Source organism: Culex pipiens, chromosome 1 (genome assembly GCF_016801865.2).
Source record: "Culex pipiens pallens isolate TS chromosome 1, TS_CPP_V2, whole genome shotgun sequence".
Taxonomy (NCBI): Eukaryota; Metazoa; Arthropoda; class Insecta; order Diptera; family Culicidae; genus Culex; species Culex pipiens.
In genome coordinates this window covers 76,302,960-76,320,543 of record NC_068937.1, presented here as the reverse complement: position 1 = coordinate 76,320,543, position 17,584 = coordinate 76,302,960, and the positions used below count along the sequence as shown (strand labels likewise).

Genomic DNA, 17,584 nt, shown 5'->3' with positions numbered 1-17,584 from the left:
TGAATTATCATTGTTTTTAGGTCAAGAGCATTTGAAGAACGTGCAAATGAATAATTTAAGGCATTTTTCAAATATTTGATTCGTATTTGGACAGAGATACGATTGAAGAACAGCTTTGGCAAATGGCAGGACCTGTTGCAAACTAACCCGAGACATATATGTTTTTATAACAATTACAAATTTATTCATTTTATATTTCCAGGTTTCATATTGACAAACGGTGTCAGCATCGATGTTCTTGGAAATGTTTTAGTATTGCCTTAATATTGCTCTCCGTGGTACTAACTGCAATGCTGGCATACTTCGCTGGTAAGTTCTTAAACTGTGCAATAGAATTTAAGGAAACTTAACACATACCTAATAACATTTATTCAATGCATCGATGCCAGTGTGCTCTTTTGTACTAAGCTTGCTGATATTCCTATCTAGATAGAATAAAATAGCACACCGGCATCTGTGTGTTCTGAGGTTTCGCGAGCCGCGAGTCCGTTTGAGTTGGTGTATCGTCGAGTTTTGTCGCTAGGAAATTCTGTGTGCAAATGATAACAAATTGGGCAAGAAAAAGTTTACATAGATACCAATACAATATGAAATGTATAGGGGAGAGTGGGGAGTCTTGATCCCCTTCTTTTGTATCGCACATATATCTGTTACTCTCTCACAAAACTTTGAACTTGTTGCATGAATCGAAGGCTTAAACATTCAACTATGTTTGGCTGATAAGGGTATTTAAACAGATGATCTCATCGGATCATTTTCAAAATGTTAGGGGTAACTTGACTCTCCTTTAACATTTTGAAGAAATTATAAGCAAAATGCTTCTTAATCAACCAAACTTTTGATTTTATATATAACAATACCATGTACGAAAAACTAAACTAATTAATTGACCTTGAGGCTGATTCCAGTGACTGTAAAAATCCAGGGATCAAGTATCCCAAAACGCACTTTTTTAAACAATTGGTTGTTCAATTCAATTCGGTTTTATTGGTTAATAATCAAGATACCGTCAGTGGGGGTGACTATGGGTCAAAAACGATACACCTCTCGTAATTTCTTAATAACAAAAACAATTTAAATAACATCGAAAATCTTTCAACGTAGATTTGTTCTAAGATAGTTTATTAACATTTTTCCAAAATATGGTGGATTTTGATGAACACTACCTTAAATGCCAATAGTTTGAAAATTGACCCAATCTCACCCCTTAGAGGGGGTGACATTGGGTCAAATGAAACTAAAATCATGCTCAAATACAACGATATGGTAAAAACAAGTCATCCAACAGTGTTTCTTGTTCGAGGGAATCGTATTGACACGCTACAATGTTTAATGTGGAGATTTTCAAACATTTGGGTAGTTTTCGAGCTATTCTAACAAAAATATTAGAAAAATGGTTTTTCGAGAGGTAATTTTTGGCCAAAAACGTACCCCAACTTTAGACATCTGCCGAAATAACAGGATTTGTTCTAGGAACGAGATTTTTTCAGCGAAGTCATCTTAAGATGTCCCCTACACAACCCTTTTAACAAAATTCAGTTTCATTGAGAATAACCTGAGAAATGGTAAAATCCGTAAAAATCACTTTGACCCAACAATCTCAACCCCCAGACCCAATGTCACCCCCACTGACGGTACAATAAATTCTTTCGAGGTACATTACAGAGTTTTGGAGTTCCTTTCAGCTGTGTGTTACATCATAATCCATTTTGGAACAATTATTGCTTGTAAATAACGGTATCACGGTGTAAGAAAACTTTAGAAAAAACTTACTAAAATTGCAAGAGAAAGGGGATAGAATTTCTGGCAACGGTGGCATTGTGCTACGTCCGATGAGTTCTTTGAGTAGAACCGCCAGTTTACCCAAAACCCGTTCAACGCCTTATTTCGCCGCAGGTCTTGAATCTTGACGGTGCCGCGGTCGAAGTACAACAGGTACAGAGAGTGTGTACCTGTGACTGTTGTCTTCCGCGAGAGGTCCTTCTTGAGGTCGGAGATCGGGCGGTCTTGGTACCCCTGTAAGACGACCTTAACAGCTGTCTTCTGCACGGGGTCGAATGTGTAGAACTTAAAGTTTTTACTCTTTAATTTCTCCACAACCAGGCTGAAGTTCTTTTTGTCGAATGTGTTTTGCACTGACGACTTACCGATTTTCAGACAATATCCGAGGCCTTCCAGCAACTCGTCAATATCGTCCGCCAACGTGTCCAAAACAAAAATTGGAGGTGGTCTACGTTCCTTCGGAGAATTGTTCGTTTATGACGTCGACACTTTCTTCCGTGCACGTCCATCGTATTCGTCGTCGTCGGTAGTGCTGCTACCGTCGGTGTTGTTATTGTTGTTTTCTTCGTCGTTGCTCAGCTTCTGGAACTCGTTCCTGATGGGAATGTTGGCACATGTTGACGTGTTGGTCGTGGCACCGGAAGTACCTGAACGGGTTCGCACTGGTGATGTCGGAACATATCCGGGACGAAAATACTTTTTGTCGATACCGTCTGCGCTCACGCACCCCTGCGCGATGGCGGTCGACACGGCGTTGGTTTGTTTACCCTTTTTGCACACGGCCGGTAGACCAACTCCGAGGGTTTTTCGAGGCCGAACTCGAACTGCCACGGCCACGGCCGACCTTTGGCATGCTGGAAAAGCAAACTCGCGGGTGATCACAATCAATTACAGCGAAAAAAATCCGAAAAAAACGATAGAGCACTTCACTGCTGCTTGCTCTCGTGCGTACACGGAGGTACATATAAACAATTGATTGTAAAAATAGTGTAACGATAATTTTTTTTCCTGTCTGAGTAATCTACCACCTCGACCAGTAGTTAGATCTATTGTGGGATCGCCCAATTTACTGTTGTTTGGCCTTTCTGTTGACTTCGCGCGCAAGCACTATAGGGACGTGGCGTTACATCGTGCTGCCACCTGTTTTTTTAAGCGCAAGAGTGTAAAAGTGCTGAGTCATCGTCTAAAAATAGACGGCGTCCTATGTCGCCCAGCAAAATTAGATCGATAAAGTGCACCGTGATTGCGTGCACATTTTTTTTTTAATAAATGGTAAGTGTTTTCTATACATATCAAAACAAAGAATAGCAGTTTTCTCAGATTTCGGTCATTTATTTATTTTTTGTTTTTTTTTTAATCCGACTGAAACTTTTTTGGTGCCTTCGGTATGCCCAAAGAAACCATTTTGCATCATTAGTTTGTCCATGTAATTTTCCATACAAGTTTGGCAGCTGTTCATACAAAAATGATGTATGAAAATTCAAAAATCTGTATCTCCCCCTCTTACTTGAAGTCACTTCGTCGCCATCGTGCTAACTTGTCGTACGTACATTTTGGGCCAAATTGAGTTAAGAGCGCCATGTTGTGCAGCTCACAATATCTCACCTTTTGACCTTCACAGATCCCCAAAATTCGATTTCAATCCTGAGATATTCAACAAAAACCGAAAAAACTCCGTGCATTTTTGTCACTTTACATAAAAAATTGATGTAAGTGCGACAAAAGGCCAAAGGGATTTCAGGCCAGGAAAGTCAGGATGCGTTTGTCGCACGTACAAGCTAGACGGTAGTCATAAACATCTATAATTATAACTCGGGACTCCAGCAACCAACTTCAACTTGTTTGTTATTGTTTACATTGCGTGCTCTCGTTTTTTGTATATTCAAGGTCAAACATTAAAACGCGTTTTTCTCGGAACGTCAAAATGGCGAGTGCGACAAGATAGCACGACGACGTCGACTTGAGCAAAAGGGATAGACCGACGACGATAGACTGCTTGTTTACAAACTCAGATTCACCCTATTGAACTGTTACTACGGAATTGATGTTTTCTAAGTCTCACCCAAACAACCCACCATTTTCTAATGTCGATATCTCAGCAACTAATGGTCCGATTTACAATGTTAAAACATGAAACATTCGTGAAATTTTTCGATCTTTTCGAAAAAAATATTTATAAAAATTATTAACCAAGACTAACATTTTAAAAGGGTGTAATATTGAATGTTTCATATTTTAACATTGAAAATCGGAACATTAGTTGCTGAGATATCGACATTAGAAAATGGTGGTTTGTTTGGGTGAGACTTAGAAAACATCAAATTTCCTGTTTTCAAATCTTTGCATGGCAATTTCTCAGCAGCTATGGGTCGTATCAACAAAGCTCAAAAAATATAGAGAATTTTCTCAGCTTTTCACAAATACTTTTTTTCAAAAGTGAGCAAACATGTGCACTAATTTAAAAAAAATGAAAAACTGCGACTATTTTCAAAAAAAAGTTACTTAAAAATGGCTTTAACTTGAAAACGTTGCAATTTATCAATATTTCACTAGAGTACATTTTGATTGCAAATAAGATTTTACATCAAAAATGAAGTTGAAAAATTTTTGCGACCAATATTTCGATGTTTTAAAAAAAATCCGTATTGACAAAAAAATCATAACTCGGTCAATGCTTTTTTGCACAACCTGGAAATTTCAGAAAAAATGGCATTTGTTGTCCCCTAAAACATATATAAAAAAACAAGCCTTACACGACAAACTTCGTTCTGCCTTTTTTTCGTTTGTTGACGTTTTTAACTTTTTCGCTTATTTAGCCTCCTGTGATCAAAATTTGATGTTACGTAACTTTTCCCATTCAATCTGCAGATTTTCCGGAATCGGTTCCAGAGTGGCCAAAGTTGTAACTTTTTGGCGTAAGAACCTTCCTTGGGCTTATACGAACTCAACGCAACAAAAAGCACCTCGATCCGACGTTCCTTTCTGAATTGATTCGCGTTCGAAGAAAACCGTCGAAATTTTATATATGAGCAACTCTCTACGAAATCGGCCGATTTCGACCATTTTTATTTTTTGTATTTTTTTATTTGACTCAAACTTTGTGGGGGCCTTCCCTATGACCAAATAAGCTATTTTGTGTCATTGGTTCACCCATACAAGTCTCCATACAATTTTGGCTGCTGTCCATACAAAAATGGTATGTAAATATTCAAACAGCTGTAACTTTTGAGTGAATTTTCTGATCAATTTGGTGTCTTCGGCAAAGTTGTAGGTATTGTTGAGGACAATTGAGAAAAAATAGGTACACGGAAAAAAAATTTGCAGATTTTTTTATCAACTTTTTTTTTTCACTAAAACTCAATTTCCCAAAATACGTATTTTTTGATTTTCGAGATTTTTTGATATGTTTTAGGGGACTAAAATCCGCAACTTTTGAGCTATAGAGAAACATGGTCAAAAAATCTGCCACCAAGTTATGAATTTTTGAAAAATAGTGATTTTTGGAAAAAAATCCAAATTTCATGCAAAAACAAATTTGAAGTTATTTTTTAATGCAAAATTGAATTTGCAATCGAAAACTACTTTACATTTTTTTTGATAAAGGGCTTCGTTTTCAAGATATAGGCACCGAAAGTTTGATTTTAGCAAAATATTTGCAGTTTTTCGATTTTTAAAAATAGTGACCATGAGCGACCATTTCTAAAAATATTTTTTTTGAAAAGTTCAGAAAATTTGCTATAAAATTGTCCAAGAGACATTGAAGATTGGACCTCGGGTTGCTGAGATACAGCCGCTTTAAGAAAAAGAAACACGAAAATTGAAGTTTTCTAAGTCTCACCAAAGCAACCCACCATTTTCTAATGTTGATATCTCAGCAACTAATGGTCCGATTTTCAATGTTAATACATGAAACATTCGTGAAATTTTCCGATCTTTTCGAAAAAAATATTTTGAAAAAAATTAAATCAAGACTAACATTTTAAATGGGCGTAATATTCAATGTTTGGCCCTTTTAAAATGTTAGTCTTGATTTAATTTTTTTCAAAATATTTTTTTCGAAAAGATCGGAAAATTTCACGAATGTTTCATGTATTAACATTGAAAATCGGACCATTAGTTGCTGAGATATCAACATTAGAAAATGGTGGGTTGCTTTGGTGAGACTTAGAAAACTTCAATTTTCGTGTTTCTTTTTCTTAAAGCGGCTGTATCTCAGCAACCCGAGGTCCAATCTTCAATGTCTCTTGGACAATTTTATAGCAAATTTTCTGAACTTTTCAAAAAAAATATTTTTAGAAATGGTCGCTCATGGTCACTATTTTAAAAAATCGAAAAACTGCAAATATTTTGCTAAAATCAAACTTTCGGTGCCTATATCTTGAAAACGAAGCCCTTTATCAAAAAAATTGTAAAGTAGTTTTCGATTGCAAATTCGATTTTGCATTAAAAATTGATTTCAAATTTGTTTTTGCATGAAATTTGGATTTTTTCCAAAAATCACTATTTTTTCAAAAATTCATAACTTGGCGGCAGATTTTTTGATCATGTTTCTCTATAGCTCAAAAGTTGCGGATTTTTGTCCAGTAAAACATATCAAAAAATCTCGAAAATCAAAAAATACGTATTTTGGGAAAATGAGTTTTAGTGAAAAAAAAGTTGATAAAAAAATCTGCAAATTTTTTTTTCCGTGTACATATTTTTTTCTCAATTGTCCTTAACAATACCTACAACTTTTCCGAAGACACCAAATTGATCAGAAAATTCACTCAAAAGTTACAGCTGTTTGAATATTTACATACCATTTTTGTATGGACAGCAGCCAAAATTGTATGGAGACTTGTATGGGTGAACCAATGACACAAAATAGCTTATTTGGTCACAGGGAAGGCCCCCACAAAGTTTAAGCCAAATCAAAAAATACAAATAAAATCCATTTCCGGTTTTGGTAGAGAATTGCTCATATATATATAGATGTTTTTTTTTTTTGCAAATCAAGTTTTGTGTGTGTGTGTGTGTGTGTGTGTGTGTATATATATATATATATATATATATATATATATATATATATATATATATATATATATATATATATATATATATATATATATATAATATATATATATATATATATATATATATATATATATATATATATATATAAGTTACGGAAATTGCTTTCCGCATAATTGATCGACGCCACCAACATCGTCAGCACAGCCGGCAACAGTAACCCAAACTGCGAACAAAGCTAAACTTCGTTTACCTCGCCGCGATTGAAGCAAGTAGCTCGATTAATGCTTTGCAAGCAAAACCTCAGTACCTCGTGTGTGAGGCTCTGGGGGACTTTTCGATCACAATAAAATCAGAACGTTTTGGACCGTCTAACACAACGCGTCGGCGTTATTTATTTCGAAACTTCCCCCCTTTCATAATGGGATCTTTATAACTGGCGCAGTCGAGTCTTCGCCGGAAGGTGGCTGTGCCCAGTGATTGAAGTGGTCGTTCGCGAAAATCTCGGTAGTGAGACCAAAAGTGCAAGTTAATGCGAAAAACACGGCAGTTGTTCATTCAGCAGAAATTCGTCACCAACGGCTCTGGAGATCAGGAGTGAAGCAGCCAAGGAAATTACCTGGTGAAGCAGCCACCGACCGAAGAAGATGAACCAACGTTATCCACTGGATACTTCGGCAAGAGGCGTGATACCATCGTGTGCACATCGCGAAAAACTCAGAACCGAGTTCAGGAGCGCAGCACGACATGGATTTCAACACCTTCGACGAGGGAGACAAAGGAACAGCGTTACCCGGATTTTCAACAAGCAACAAAATTTAAAGTGAAAAAAATCTAAATTCAAAATTCAAAAATATTTTTCCAAATTTGATAAGTTAAGTGAGTGTGTGTGTGAGTAAAAACAAAATCAGCAATTCGGAAATCATTTAAATAATTCAGCATGATCAGATTAACTAATTTGACAAAAGGAAAAAACACGATTCAAAATTTATTTTTTAGAAGGTGTGTGAGTGATAAAAAAAACAAAGAAAACCATTTCAAAATTATGCAGCAAAAAAAATTCAGTTAATCGAGTGTGTTTGAAATTGTTGTGAGGAAACATTACAATGAAATAATAGTTTGTTTGTAATAGCTAATTACAAATCTCAATTTGTAATTCAGAGTTACAAAAGTGTAATAAATGAAGATGTAATTAAGGATTACGTAATCTTTGATTACAAATATTTGTAACACTTAATTACAAAACAGCAACAACTATAATGCCTCAAACATCACCAAAGAAGCTTAAGATATTTCAAACTCGCTGAGTGACCTGTTTGGTAGTTCTTTCCGATGGAAAATTTATGTGCAGTCGATACGGATCGGGACGATCCTTTCTTGGTGAGGGAGCAGTTACGGAAATTGCTTTCCGCATAATTGATCGACGCCACCAACATCGTCAGCACAGCCGGCAACAGTAACCCAAACTGCGAACAAAGCTAAACTTCGTTTACCTCGCCGCGATTGAAGCAAGTAGCTCGATTAATGCTTTGCAAGCAAAACCTCAGTACCTCGTGTGTGAGGCTCTGGGGGACTTTTCGATCACAATAAAATCAGAACGTTTTGGACAGTCTAACACAACGCGTCGGCGTTATTTATTTCGAAACTTCCCCCCTTTCATAATGGGATCTTTATAACTTATATAAATATATATATATATATACATATATATATATATATATATATATATATATATATATATATATATATATATATATATATATATATATATATATATATATATATATGTGTGTGTGTGTGTGTGTGTGTGTGTGTGTGTGTGTGTGTGTGTGTGTGTGTGTGTGAGAGAGAGAGAGAGAGAGAGAGAGAGAGAGAGAGAGAGAGAGAGAGAGAGAGAGAGAGAGAGAGAGAGAGAGAGAGAGAGAGAGAGATAGAGTGAGTGTATGTGAGTTTTTTTTTTTTACAAGGTCGGAATCTACTACCAGACACCTGAGAATTAATTTCTCGGGTAGTGTGGGGTAGGGAAAAAGAATTTCCCGACCCACTATACCAGTCCTTGAACGCCGTGCCCTTTTCCCCTCGGGCCACCTTTCGGTATAACTTCGGGGGGAGGCGTTGCATTTTCTGCACTAGTCTACTTACAGGATCCATGTTGGGTACTAGAACCATTTCCTGTTCCACATACATATGAGTCCATGCGAGGGCTAGTCGGCTAGTCATATGCAGCCCTCTCCTTGGACCATCGAGACGTGTACCGATTTGGTAGAGCCAACCGTCATAACGTGCTCTCCTTCACAGCCACACTCGTGGGTTCTCGACTCCTGTGACCATCGAGACGTGTACCGATTTGGTAGAGCCGACCATCATAACGTGCTCTCCTTCACAGCCACACTCGTGGGTTTTCGACTAGGCTCGTTCCTCCTCTGATCGTCAGCATTTCGCTTCGCGCTGCCTTGAAGCGAGGGCAGGCGAACACCACGTGCTCCGGTGTTTCCTCGCACTCGTCGCAATCCGGACAGAGAGGAGACTCTGAATGTCCACACCTGTGCAGGTACTTCCTGAAGCAGCCATGGCCCGACAGGAACTGTGTAAGGTGGAAGGTGACCTCTCCGTGCTTTCTGCTCACCCACGTGGATACGGACGGGATAAGCCGATGCGTCCATCTGCCTTTCTCCGTGGTGTCCCACTCACGTTGCCACCTTGCCAGCGATTCGGCTCTCGCAGCTTCCCGGATACCTCTCGTGCCTCTTCGGGTGTAGCGCACGGTGTCCTCCTCCAGTGTGATGCCGATGGGGATCATTCCGGCTATGACGCCAACTGCTTCCGACGAGATGGTCCTGTATGCGCTTGCAACCCGCATGGCCATCAGTCTCTGCGTTCTGTCGAGCAGCGCTCGATTTCGCTTCGTCCCCAGCGCCGTCCACCATACCGGTCCGCCGTACCTAAGTATGGACGTCGCGATACTTGCCAAGAGGCGGCGCCTACTGCTCCTGAGTCCAGCGTTGTTCGGCATCATCCTCGACAGTGCCATGATCGCCTTAGCCGCCTTCTCGCAGGCGTAATCGACGTGACTGTTGAAGTTCAGCCGGTCATCCACCATCACCCCGAGGTACTTGAGCGCTCTCTTCGAGTGCATATGCCGAATGCTGATACAACTTATCTCAGTCCCGGGTATTAGGTGGTGATAGCCCTCGCGCTGCTTCTAACGACCCATTTCAGAATGGCAGAGATCATAGCGGCCCAATTCCGAGGTCGTTGGGCATTGTCCAGCTCCGCCTTAACATAGAAGCAAGCACTAGACGGATCCTTGATCTATCTTAAGACTCCCAATCCCTTCAGGCAAATCAGGGATCAGCGTATATAATTTGAGAAGAATACAACATGTTTATAACCTTTAGATGGCCGACTGGTTAGAGTCCCAGACCATCAGTTCAAAGGTGTGAGTTCGAATCCCACCTGATTCTGTTTCGTTTTTGTTCATATTCAAAGCACGGACGAACGGACATGACACCACGAACAGATTTTGCTCATTTTTCTGAGGCAAAATTCAAATTCAAGCCGAATAAAAATACGTTAAAACCACCTTGAAACACTAGCGCTGCCTGTGCTCACATTGGCGAACTATTTTTGTTTTGGCATTATTCTGTATTCAGTCAAAATGTTGTCATGTTGCGGTGATTTAAAATTGTCTGTTTTTTATCCGCTACCAATAGTTTCACATTGCGCGCTGTTCGTTTTGCGGTGAATGGGAATTATGCAATTTTTATTGATATTAACAATACAATCTGGAGCAAATCACAAATTTGTTTATAAACAAAGCAAGCTCGAGGAAAGGACTCCCAACTTAACTAGTTCCGAAACGAACTATGTTGTGGTCCAGATTGTTTCGCTGCGATTAAATGGATTAAAGAATCGGCTTTTAGAGATCGCCCAGATGTTCGGCTGACCGCACAAAAATGCCAAATGGTTGTTCCGTCTTGTGAATCTGTTCTAGCCTATGCGTGAAAGTAAGTTTTTTAGGGTAGCCAATCAGTTGAAATAAAACGTAATTTTGAGTTATTTTTTTTTTCAAAGATTTATATTATTTGCTCTAAATATATAGTGTGTGAGTTTATTTTACATTGGAAGGCACATTTGCGCAGCTTTTCCGTTTGGCTTAGACTCTCGGGTAATCTTCGTCCTTGAAGTTGAATGATCCGGTTCAGCTACGACGTGCTGCTGGGGTTGCCGTTGGACACGTCTTCGCAAACCAGGGCGATCGAACTGTTCCAGTTGCCTTTCCACTTGAGCTTTTCGTCCAGTACACATGAGCCACAGGGGTCACCGTTCAACTCTGCATTGGCTTCCAACTAGTCCTTCGCCTTTTCAACTAACGCAGAAACGTCTGGCCCCTAAATCCGGATTTCCTCTTGGTTGTTTCAGCGTGAACCACATGCAAGGGAACCACTCGCGGAAGCCCTCGCGTCTCGGGGTGGTCGACCCTCGACCCCAAATCTTTCGCAAAATAACCTGGGCACTCCGATTACTACTTAAAATTGCAGGATTCAGAGAAAATTTTATTTGAAGACGTAGAAACTTCACACGAGCGTGCAATTAATTACGCAAACTGAAGATTTTGAAACGTTTTATAAACCGGCGATCAAAACAAACACAAAACATCTAGGAGCAATCTGTCAGCTAAAGCAAACTGTCAAATTTGTTTTGACATAAGCGATCTCCCTCTGAAGGCAGGCTGGAAAAAGAATAAGAACAAGAAAAACAAAACCTGCTTCAAAATCTAAATGCTGGTGTCATGTCCGTTCGTCCGTGTTCAAAGTTCAAATACTTGATTCCAAATTTCAAAGGTACCGACCGGGATTTGATCCCTGAACCTTCTGCTTGTGAGGCAGAAGCCGTAACCATGAAGCCACGGAGCCGGTTCATTTTTTTTGCAAATCAAATTTTAGTGACAAAAAGTTAAATTAAAAATCACCAAAAAAAATTATACCGTGTATCATTTTTTTCAGTGTAGTCCTTATCCATACCTGCCGGGACCGTGGTGTAGGGGTAAGCGTGGTTGCCTCTCACCCAGTCTGCCTGGGTTTGATCCCAGAAGGTCCCGGTGGCAAATTTTGAAACGAAATTTGTCTGATCACGCCTTCCGTCGGACAGAGAAGTAAATGTTGGTCCCGGACTAACCTAGTGGTTAGGTCGTTAGCTCAGTCCAGGTGCAGGAGTCGTCTCCCTGGGTCCTGTTCCGGTGGAGTCGCTGGTAGGCAGTTGGACTAACAATCCAAAGGTCGTCAGTTCGAATCCCGGGGTGGATGACAGCTAAGGTGTTAAAAGAGGTTTGCAATTGCCTCAACAATCAAGCCTTTGGACACTTAGTTTCGAGTAGGAATCTCGCAATCGAGAACGCCGCCAAGGCAATGCTGTAGAGCGAATAATTTGATTTGATTATCCATACCTACCACTTTGCCGAAGACACCAAATCGATCAAAAAATTCCTTCAAAAGATACAGATTTTTGAATTTTCATACATCATTTTTGTATGGACAGCTGTCAAATTTGTATGGAAAATTACATGGACATACTACCCAAGTAGCAAGTAAAACATCGCTTTTTATTGTTTTTGTTGATCAATTGCTCCACTAGCGTTTTTATACGTTAATTATTCAACAAATGTCATACAATTTGGTCAATTGTTTACATTATGATAAAAAAAAACATTATTCAACATGGTTGTATAACACAAATGCCAAATCTAGCAATGGATTACGAGTAGTTCATTTTGAAGTTTATTCTGACTTAAATGAAACAAGCTTGAAAAAAAAAATTACATTTGCAGACATGAAGTTTCATTTCAGTTTGCTAAACATGATAACATAGTAGATTTAACCTTTGGTTTCAGCTGGGATTTCTCGTAAGCAAGTTGTTTATGTGTAGTTCGCGTTCGTGTTTTAAAAACCGAGCAAGAACATGTTGCCGAAACAAGCACATATATTTCTAAAAATAGAAACAGCTCATGTTCAATGAAAGTTTTGACAAACTGTTAGTGAACTTGGTAAAACCTAGATGACCGCAGACTTCTTATTGACGTTTAAGCCTGCTCATCCAACATAAACCCTCGTGGAAAGATGCAGATGCGCGCCTGGACTTGACATTTGGAGTGATCTTGGGTTCGATACTTACACACACTCACATTTAGGGTTAGTTATTTGAATTTACTTATGAACTAAACACACAAAAAAAACTGCATGCAAAATACTGAAGTTGCTCTACCACACGGTATCATCATCCTCGCTGATATCTCTCAGTTGAGAGAATCTATATCTCTACCGTGTGAAGCAGAATTGGAAAAAGTAGCCTAGACAGAAGATCAATACGAGAACCACAAGCATTACGAAACACACTTTGCAAACACAAACGTCGCGCTCTTTGTATCAACCGAAGTTCAAAGTCCATTACAAGTCGTGCAGTAATAAAAATCGAGTTTAACTCTAATCCGAAATCGTTCGACAATTTGAACCCAAATCGTGAAGATTCATCGTGATCGGTAGTGATCTATTCTCTAGTGCCGCTGAAGCAAGTCCAGCGGACTGAGTGTGATCGTTGAGGTGATCGTGAAGCAACATCGACACTTTCACGGTGGAAAGTGCGAAGTGCGAGTGCCTATAGTGTACGGTAGTGAGGTGTTACCTGTCTCCGAGGTCTTCAGGTGCCACCAACGAAGGTGGGAAGCAAAACCTCCAACGTCCGGCACAAGTTCGAGCCCCGGCCCAAACAGAAGGTTTTTTTTTATTTTTCCTTCTCTTGCCAAATCCATTGTTAGAATATCCAATTACATCAAAATTAATTATAGTTCAAATCATAGTTGAAAGGAACTCCAAAACTTTGTTAGAATATAAGAAATACGGAATTTTTAATTGATTATTAACTAATAAAATAAATTGAATTGAATTGAATTGAAATGTCAAGTTTGCTTTTACGAATAATATCGTTCTTAGTGTTTTCACGAACACTTTTCCAGAGTTTTTTTATTGAAAAGGTCGTATAACATGTTAAACACAACAGTTTATAGGACCTTTGAAAAAACTCTGGATTTGTTAAATGTTCAAATGTTTTCACAAGTTTTAGAAAGCCTTTAGAAATGGAATATATTTAGTAAGTAATTTCTAAAAGAACAATTCTAGAGTTTTTTTTAAAAGGTCCTATCAACATATGAAAGACAATAGTTCAAAAACTCTAGAATTATTGATAATCAAGTTTAAATTGAGGAAACTCCGAAAAACTCCCCCTTTTCAAATCAAACTCACAGAAAAATAAAAAAATTATAGTTAACAAAAGCTTCGACCAGATCAAAAAAGCAATTCAATGATTAAAAAGTTGTTCAAATTCCGTACAAATCCGTATTATGCGTAAAATTCCCTACAAAAATTCCGGCCTGTTAAAAATCCGCGAAGAGGTTCAAATATCCGTATGGTTAGGAAAAAATCCGTACAGTTGGTAGCCTTAGGCATACCGAAGGCACCACAAAAGTTTCAGTCGGCTTAAAAAATACAAAAATTAAAATTCTAAAAAAAGACCGATTTCGTAGAGAATTGCTCAGAAAAAAGATCTCTTAGAGGTTTTTTGCAGCACTGTTTGGAAAAATATGTGTAACTCAATTCAAACATTTTTTAATTTGTTTGAGTCAATTTTAATGAGTCAATTTCGCACAACTTCCTAGAACAAAGCTATTTTTTTACCCGCGTGCTGACGAGATAAAGGCTTGGGAACAAGTGTCCTCGGGGATCAAGTCTTCCCACAAGTCTCCCCTACATCAGCGATTCTCTACGGGGGTACCGGGCCTACTTGATTTACATGGCAGGGGGTACCAGCCTAGAAGAAGGTTGAGAATCGCTGCCCTACATGGAAAACCGATCAAATTGCTCTATTTTATTAGATTTTTTGAGTTAGTTTTTAGTAGACTTAAATTAATAAAACCTAATGTTCTTAAAATTATATTATTCCGAAGTAATTATGTTTGAACGAATCGCAAAATGGCTAGTAAGTTAAAAAAATGCCATTAATGAAAAATATGGCCGAACGTGATTTAGGCCCAGTACACCCAAACAATTCAAACTTGGACGGTGAAAAGCCAAACACTCTAGAAGGTAGATTGATTGTATGCGACTGCATGATGTTGAGCAAATCTCGAAATGTGTCTATCTAATTTCCACAATCACATCCTACAATAGCATTTGACGTATCGAAAAGGAACAGATATTCTTGAAAATGAAACAATTCCCGAGCAGGGGTAAATAACACGGGAATACCAAATCTTGGTATTACTTGGGCAAATAATAGGGACCAAAATATGCCCTTGGTTGCCCAGTAATAGATGGTAAAATACCATGAAATCATACGAAATTCTTGTTTGTGGAAGGGCACAACAATACAAAACCATGTTGTTCCAAGGATAAAATAATACCTTAAAATAAAACCATTTCAATACCAAGTTAAGGTCTTCTGGATTTTTGAATATTGCTTGAATACCAAAACCAAACCAACCAAAAGCCGGGACCGTGGTGTAGGGGTAAGCGTGATTGCCTCTCACCCAGTCGGCCTGGGCGCGATCGCAGACGGTCCCGGTGGCATTTTCCGACACGAGATTTGTCTGATCACGCCTTCCGTTGGACGGGAAGTAAATGATGGCCCCGGTCTAACCTAGAGGTTAGGTCGATAGCTCAGCCCAGGTGTAGGAGTCGCGTCTCCCTGGGTCCGGCCTCGGTGGAGTCGCCTGTAGGCAGTTGGACTCACAATCCAAAGGTCGTCAGTTCGAATCCCGGGGTGGATGGAAGCTAAGGTGTAAAAAGAGGTTTGCAATTGCTTCAACAATCAAGCCTTCGGCCCAAGTAACCGCGGGATTGTAAAAGGTAGCTTTAAGCCCCCTCTATATCAACATATAAAGTATTCCAATAGAGTCTCAAAACTTTATATTCACTTTATACGCATGGAGGTAAAATTGAGTAGCGACGGGTAGAGTTGATACAAAGTTATACTGTGGTAAAATGTCAAAATACTGCTTTACCGACAGTATTAAAAATAGAAACATTCAAAAGCTTTGCGCAGCTCTCTCTTTCTGGGGAGAGTGCTTTTCACGCTGAGATTTTGTTTTTGAAAGCTTATTTGTGTTTTTTATTTTCACAGCAAAAAATCCGATGGTAAAATCGCATGCAAAAGCATGCACATCACCTTCGTCAAAATAAACACTTAATATTACACATTGCATGTACAATTTTTGCAAACCCAAAAAAATTTTGCAACCGACGGGATTAAAACCCAGCACCATCAATGAGGACTGGCGCCTTAGCCCGCTCGGCCATCAGACCGATGTAGAATGGAGAGGATAAACGTATATATGAGCTTGACATTTCGGTCAAGTAGTTTTCCCATACTGATGGGCTACATATTTCAGGGTGTAATATTACACAGAATTTCATAAAATAATGCAAAATTTATTTTACACCCAGACCTTTTACACGCAGCCTGATTACTAATTTTTTAGCTGTGAATTGTTAAGTTCCTCTACACCCAAAGGAAAAATATATCTCAAAATCTGCAACAGTGGATTTGCTGCAGAAAATGTCACATTTTATAACATTTTTTGCAGTAAGCTCATAGCTCATTTTTGCCCGCGTGTAAACATTTCAGCGATCTGCAGTTTGGTTGTGAAATACAACCAAAAAGCTGTCGGTAATGTCGATAATTGTCGGTAACGGGCAAAAATGTCATACCCCTATATCGCAAAAAATGCATGAGGACAGATTTCATGCAGATTCTGATATACTTTCATGCCGCCGTGCATCACAATCATGCGTCCGCCGGTTGGGTGTACATTGGAGATTCTAAACAGCGTGTTGAATTGGATTTTCTTAAGATGTTTCTCCTTGATGCGCTGCGCCAACCGTCTCGTCCGTTCTGAAAGATGTATGAACAGATGATGTTTTTCAATACAGTCAGTCAGAACAACGTTATTCTTCACTTAGCTACAAAGGTTAATCACGATATAACGCACTTGTATATTTACTTTTTTCCATCCTTTATTCCTCATTAATTACATTTGTGAGTGTGTAAAAGGAAACACGCACAGCGTCACAAAAAAGCCACCACAAAAATGTTAACACTCTCTCTCTCGCGGCGACCTCCCTCCGGCAAGGCAAATCGGACGGGATCGGCATCACGTCTTCGATGCGGCCAGGGTTCAGAGTGCCGACTAGGCACCCGGTCCTGGGGTCTTGGAGCGGTTTCCGCCGGTGTGCGCGCCGTGGTGATTCTGAGCGACTTTTCAGCGACGCCCTGAGCGGCCAACGAAGCGGCGTAGAGCGAGATCTCGTCACTTCTTGCCGCCGTTGACGGGCGATCCAGTTTCCTTGCCGGAAAGATCCGTGACGTGGACGAAGGTTTAGTTTAAGCTGGAATAGATGTATGTCTTTCACTTCGAAAAACGATCTCGCCCTCGCGGACCTATGGTTCGAGCACACAGCAAAACCTGGACCTCCTCCTTTACGGATTTTGTTTTTGCCATCGCAGCTAGAAATACGAATAATTTTAAACAAAACCTAGTTAAATTCAATATAATGAACTCACCTTTTTATAGAGGCGGATCGATTTTTCCAACCATAAACATAAAAATACCACGAAATACTGCCAAGCTTTTATTGCCCTCACTAGATTTGAGTTACACTGCAAAAAATCCGATGGTAAAATCGCATGCATAAGCATGCACATCACCTTCGTTAAAATAAACACTTAATATTACACACTGCAT

General features: G+C 39.2%; 1 protein-coding gene and 1 long non-coding RNA gene across 9 annotated transcripts in view; one reads left to right on the top strand and one right to left on the bottom strand.

The window, feature by feature from the left end:
• The window catches only part of LOC120424820 (uncharacterized), a 100,906-nt gene extending 92,439 nt beyond the window's left edge, over nucleotides 1-8,467 (bottom strand). The window contains exon 1 of the long non-coding RNA XR_008212248.1: nucleotides 7,095-8,467. This is a non-coding gene — a long non-coding RNA (uncharacterized LOC120424820). The remainder of the gene's footprint in view (nucleotides 1-7,094) is intronic.
• Nucleotides 1-17,584, top strand: part of LOC120429837 (teneurin-a) — a 463,678-nt gene that overhangs the window by 434,002 nt on the left and 12,092 nt on the right. For all 8 annotated transcript variants that reach the window (XM_052708830.1, XM_052708822.1, XM_052708815.1 and 5 more), the window contains one exon: nucleotides 203-309. In XM_052708830.1, coding sequence (XP_052564790.1) covers nucleotides 203-309 — 107 coding nt within the window. The remainder of the gene's footprint in view (nucleotides 1-202; nucleotides 310-17,584) is intronic.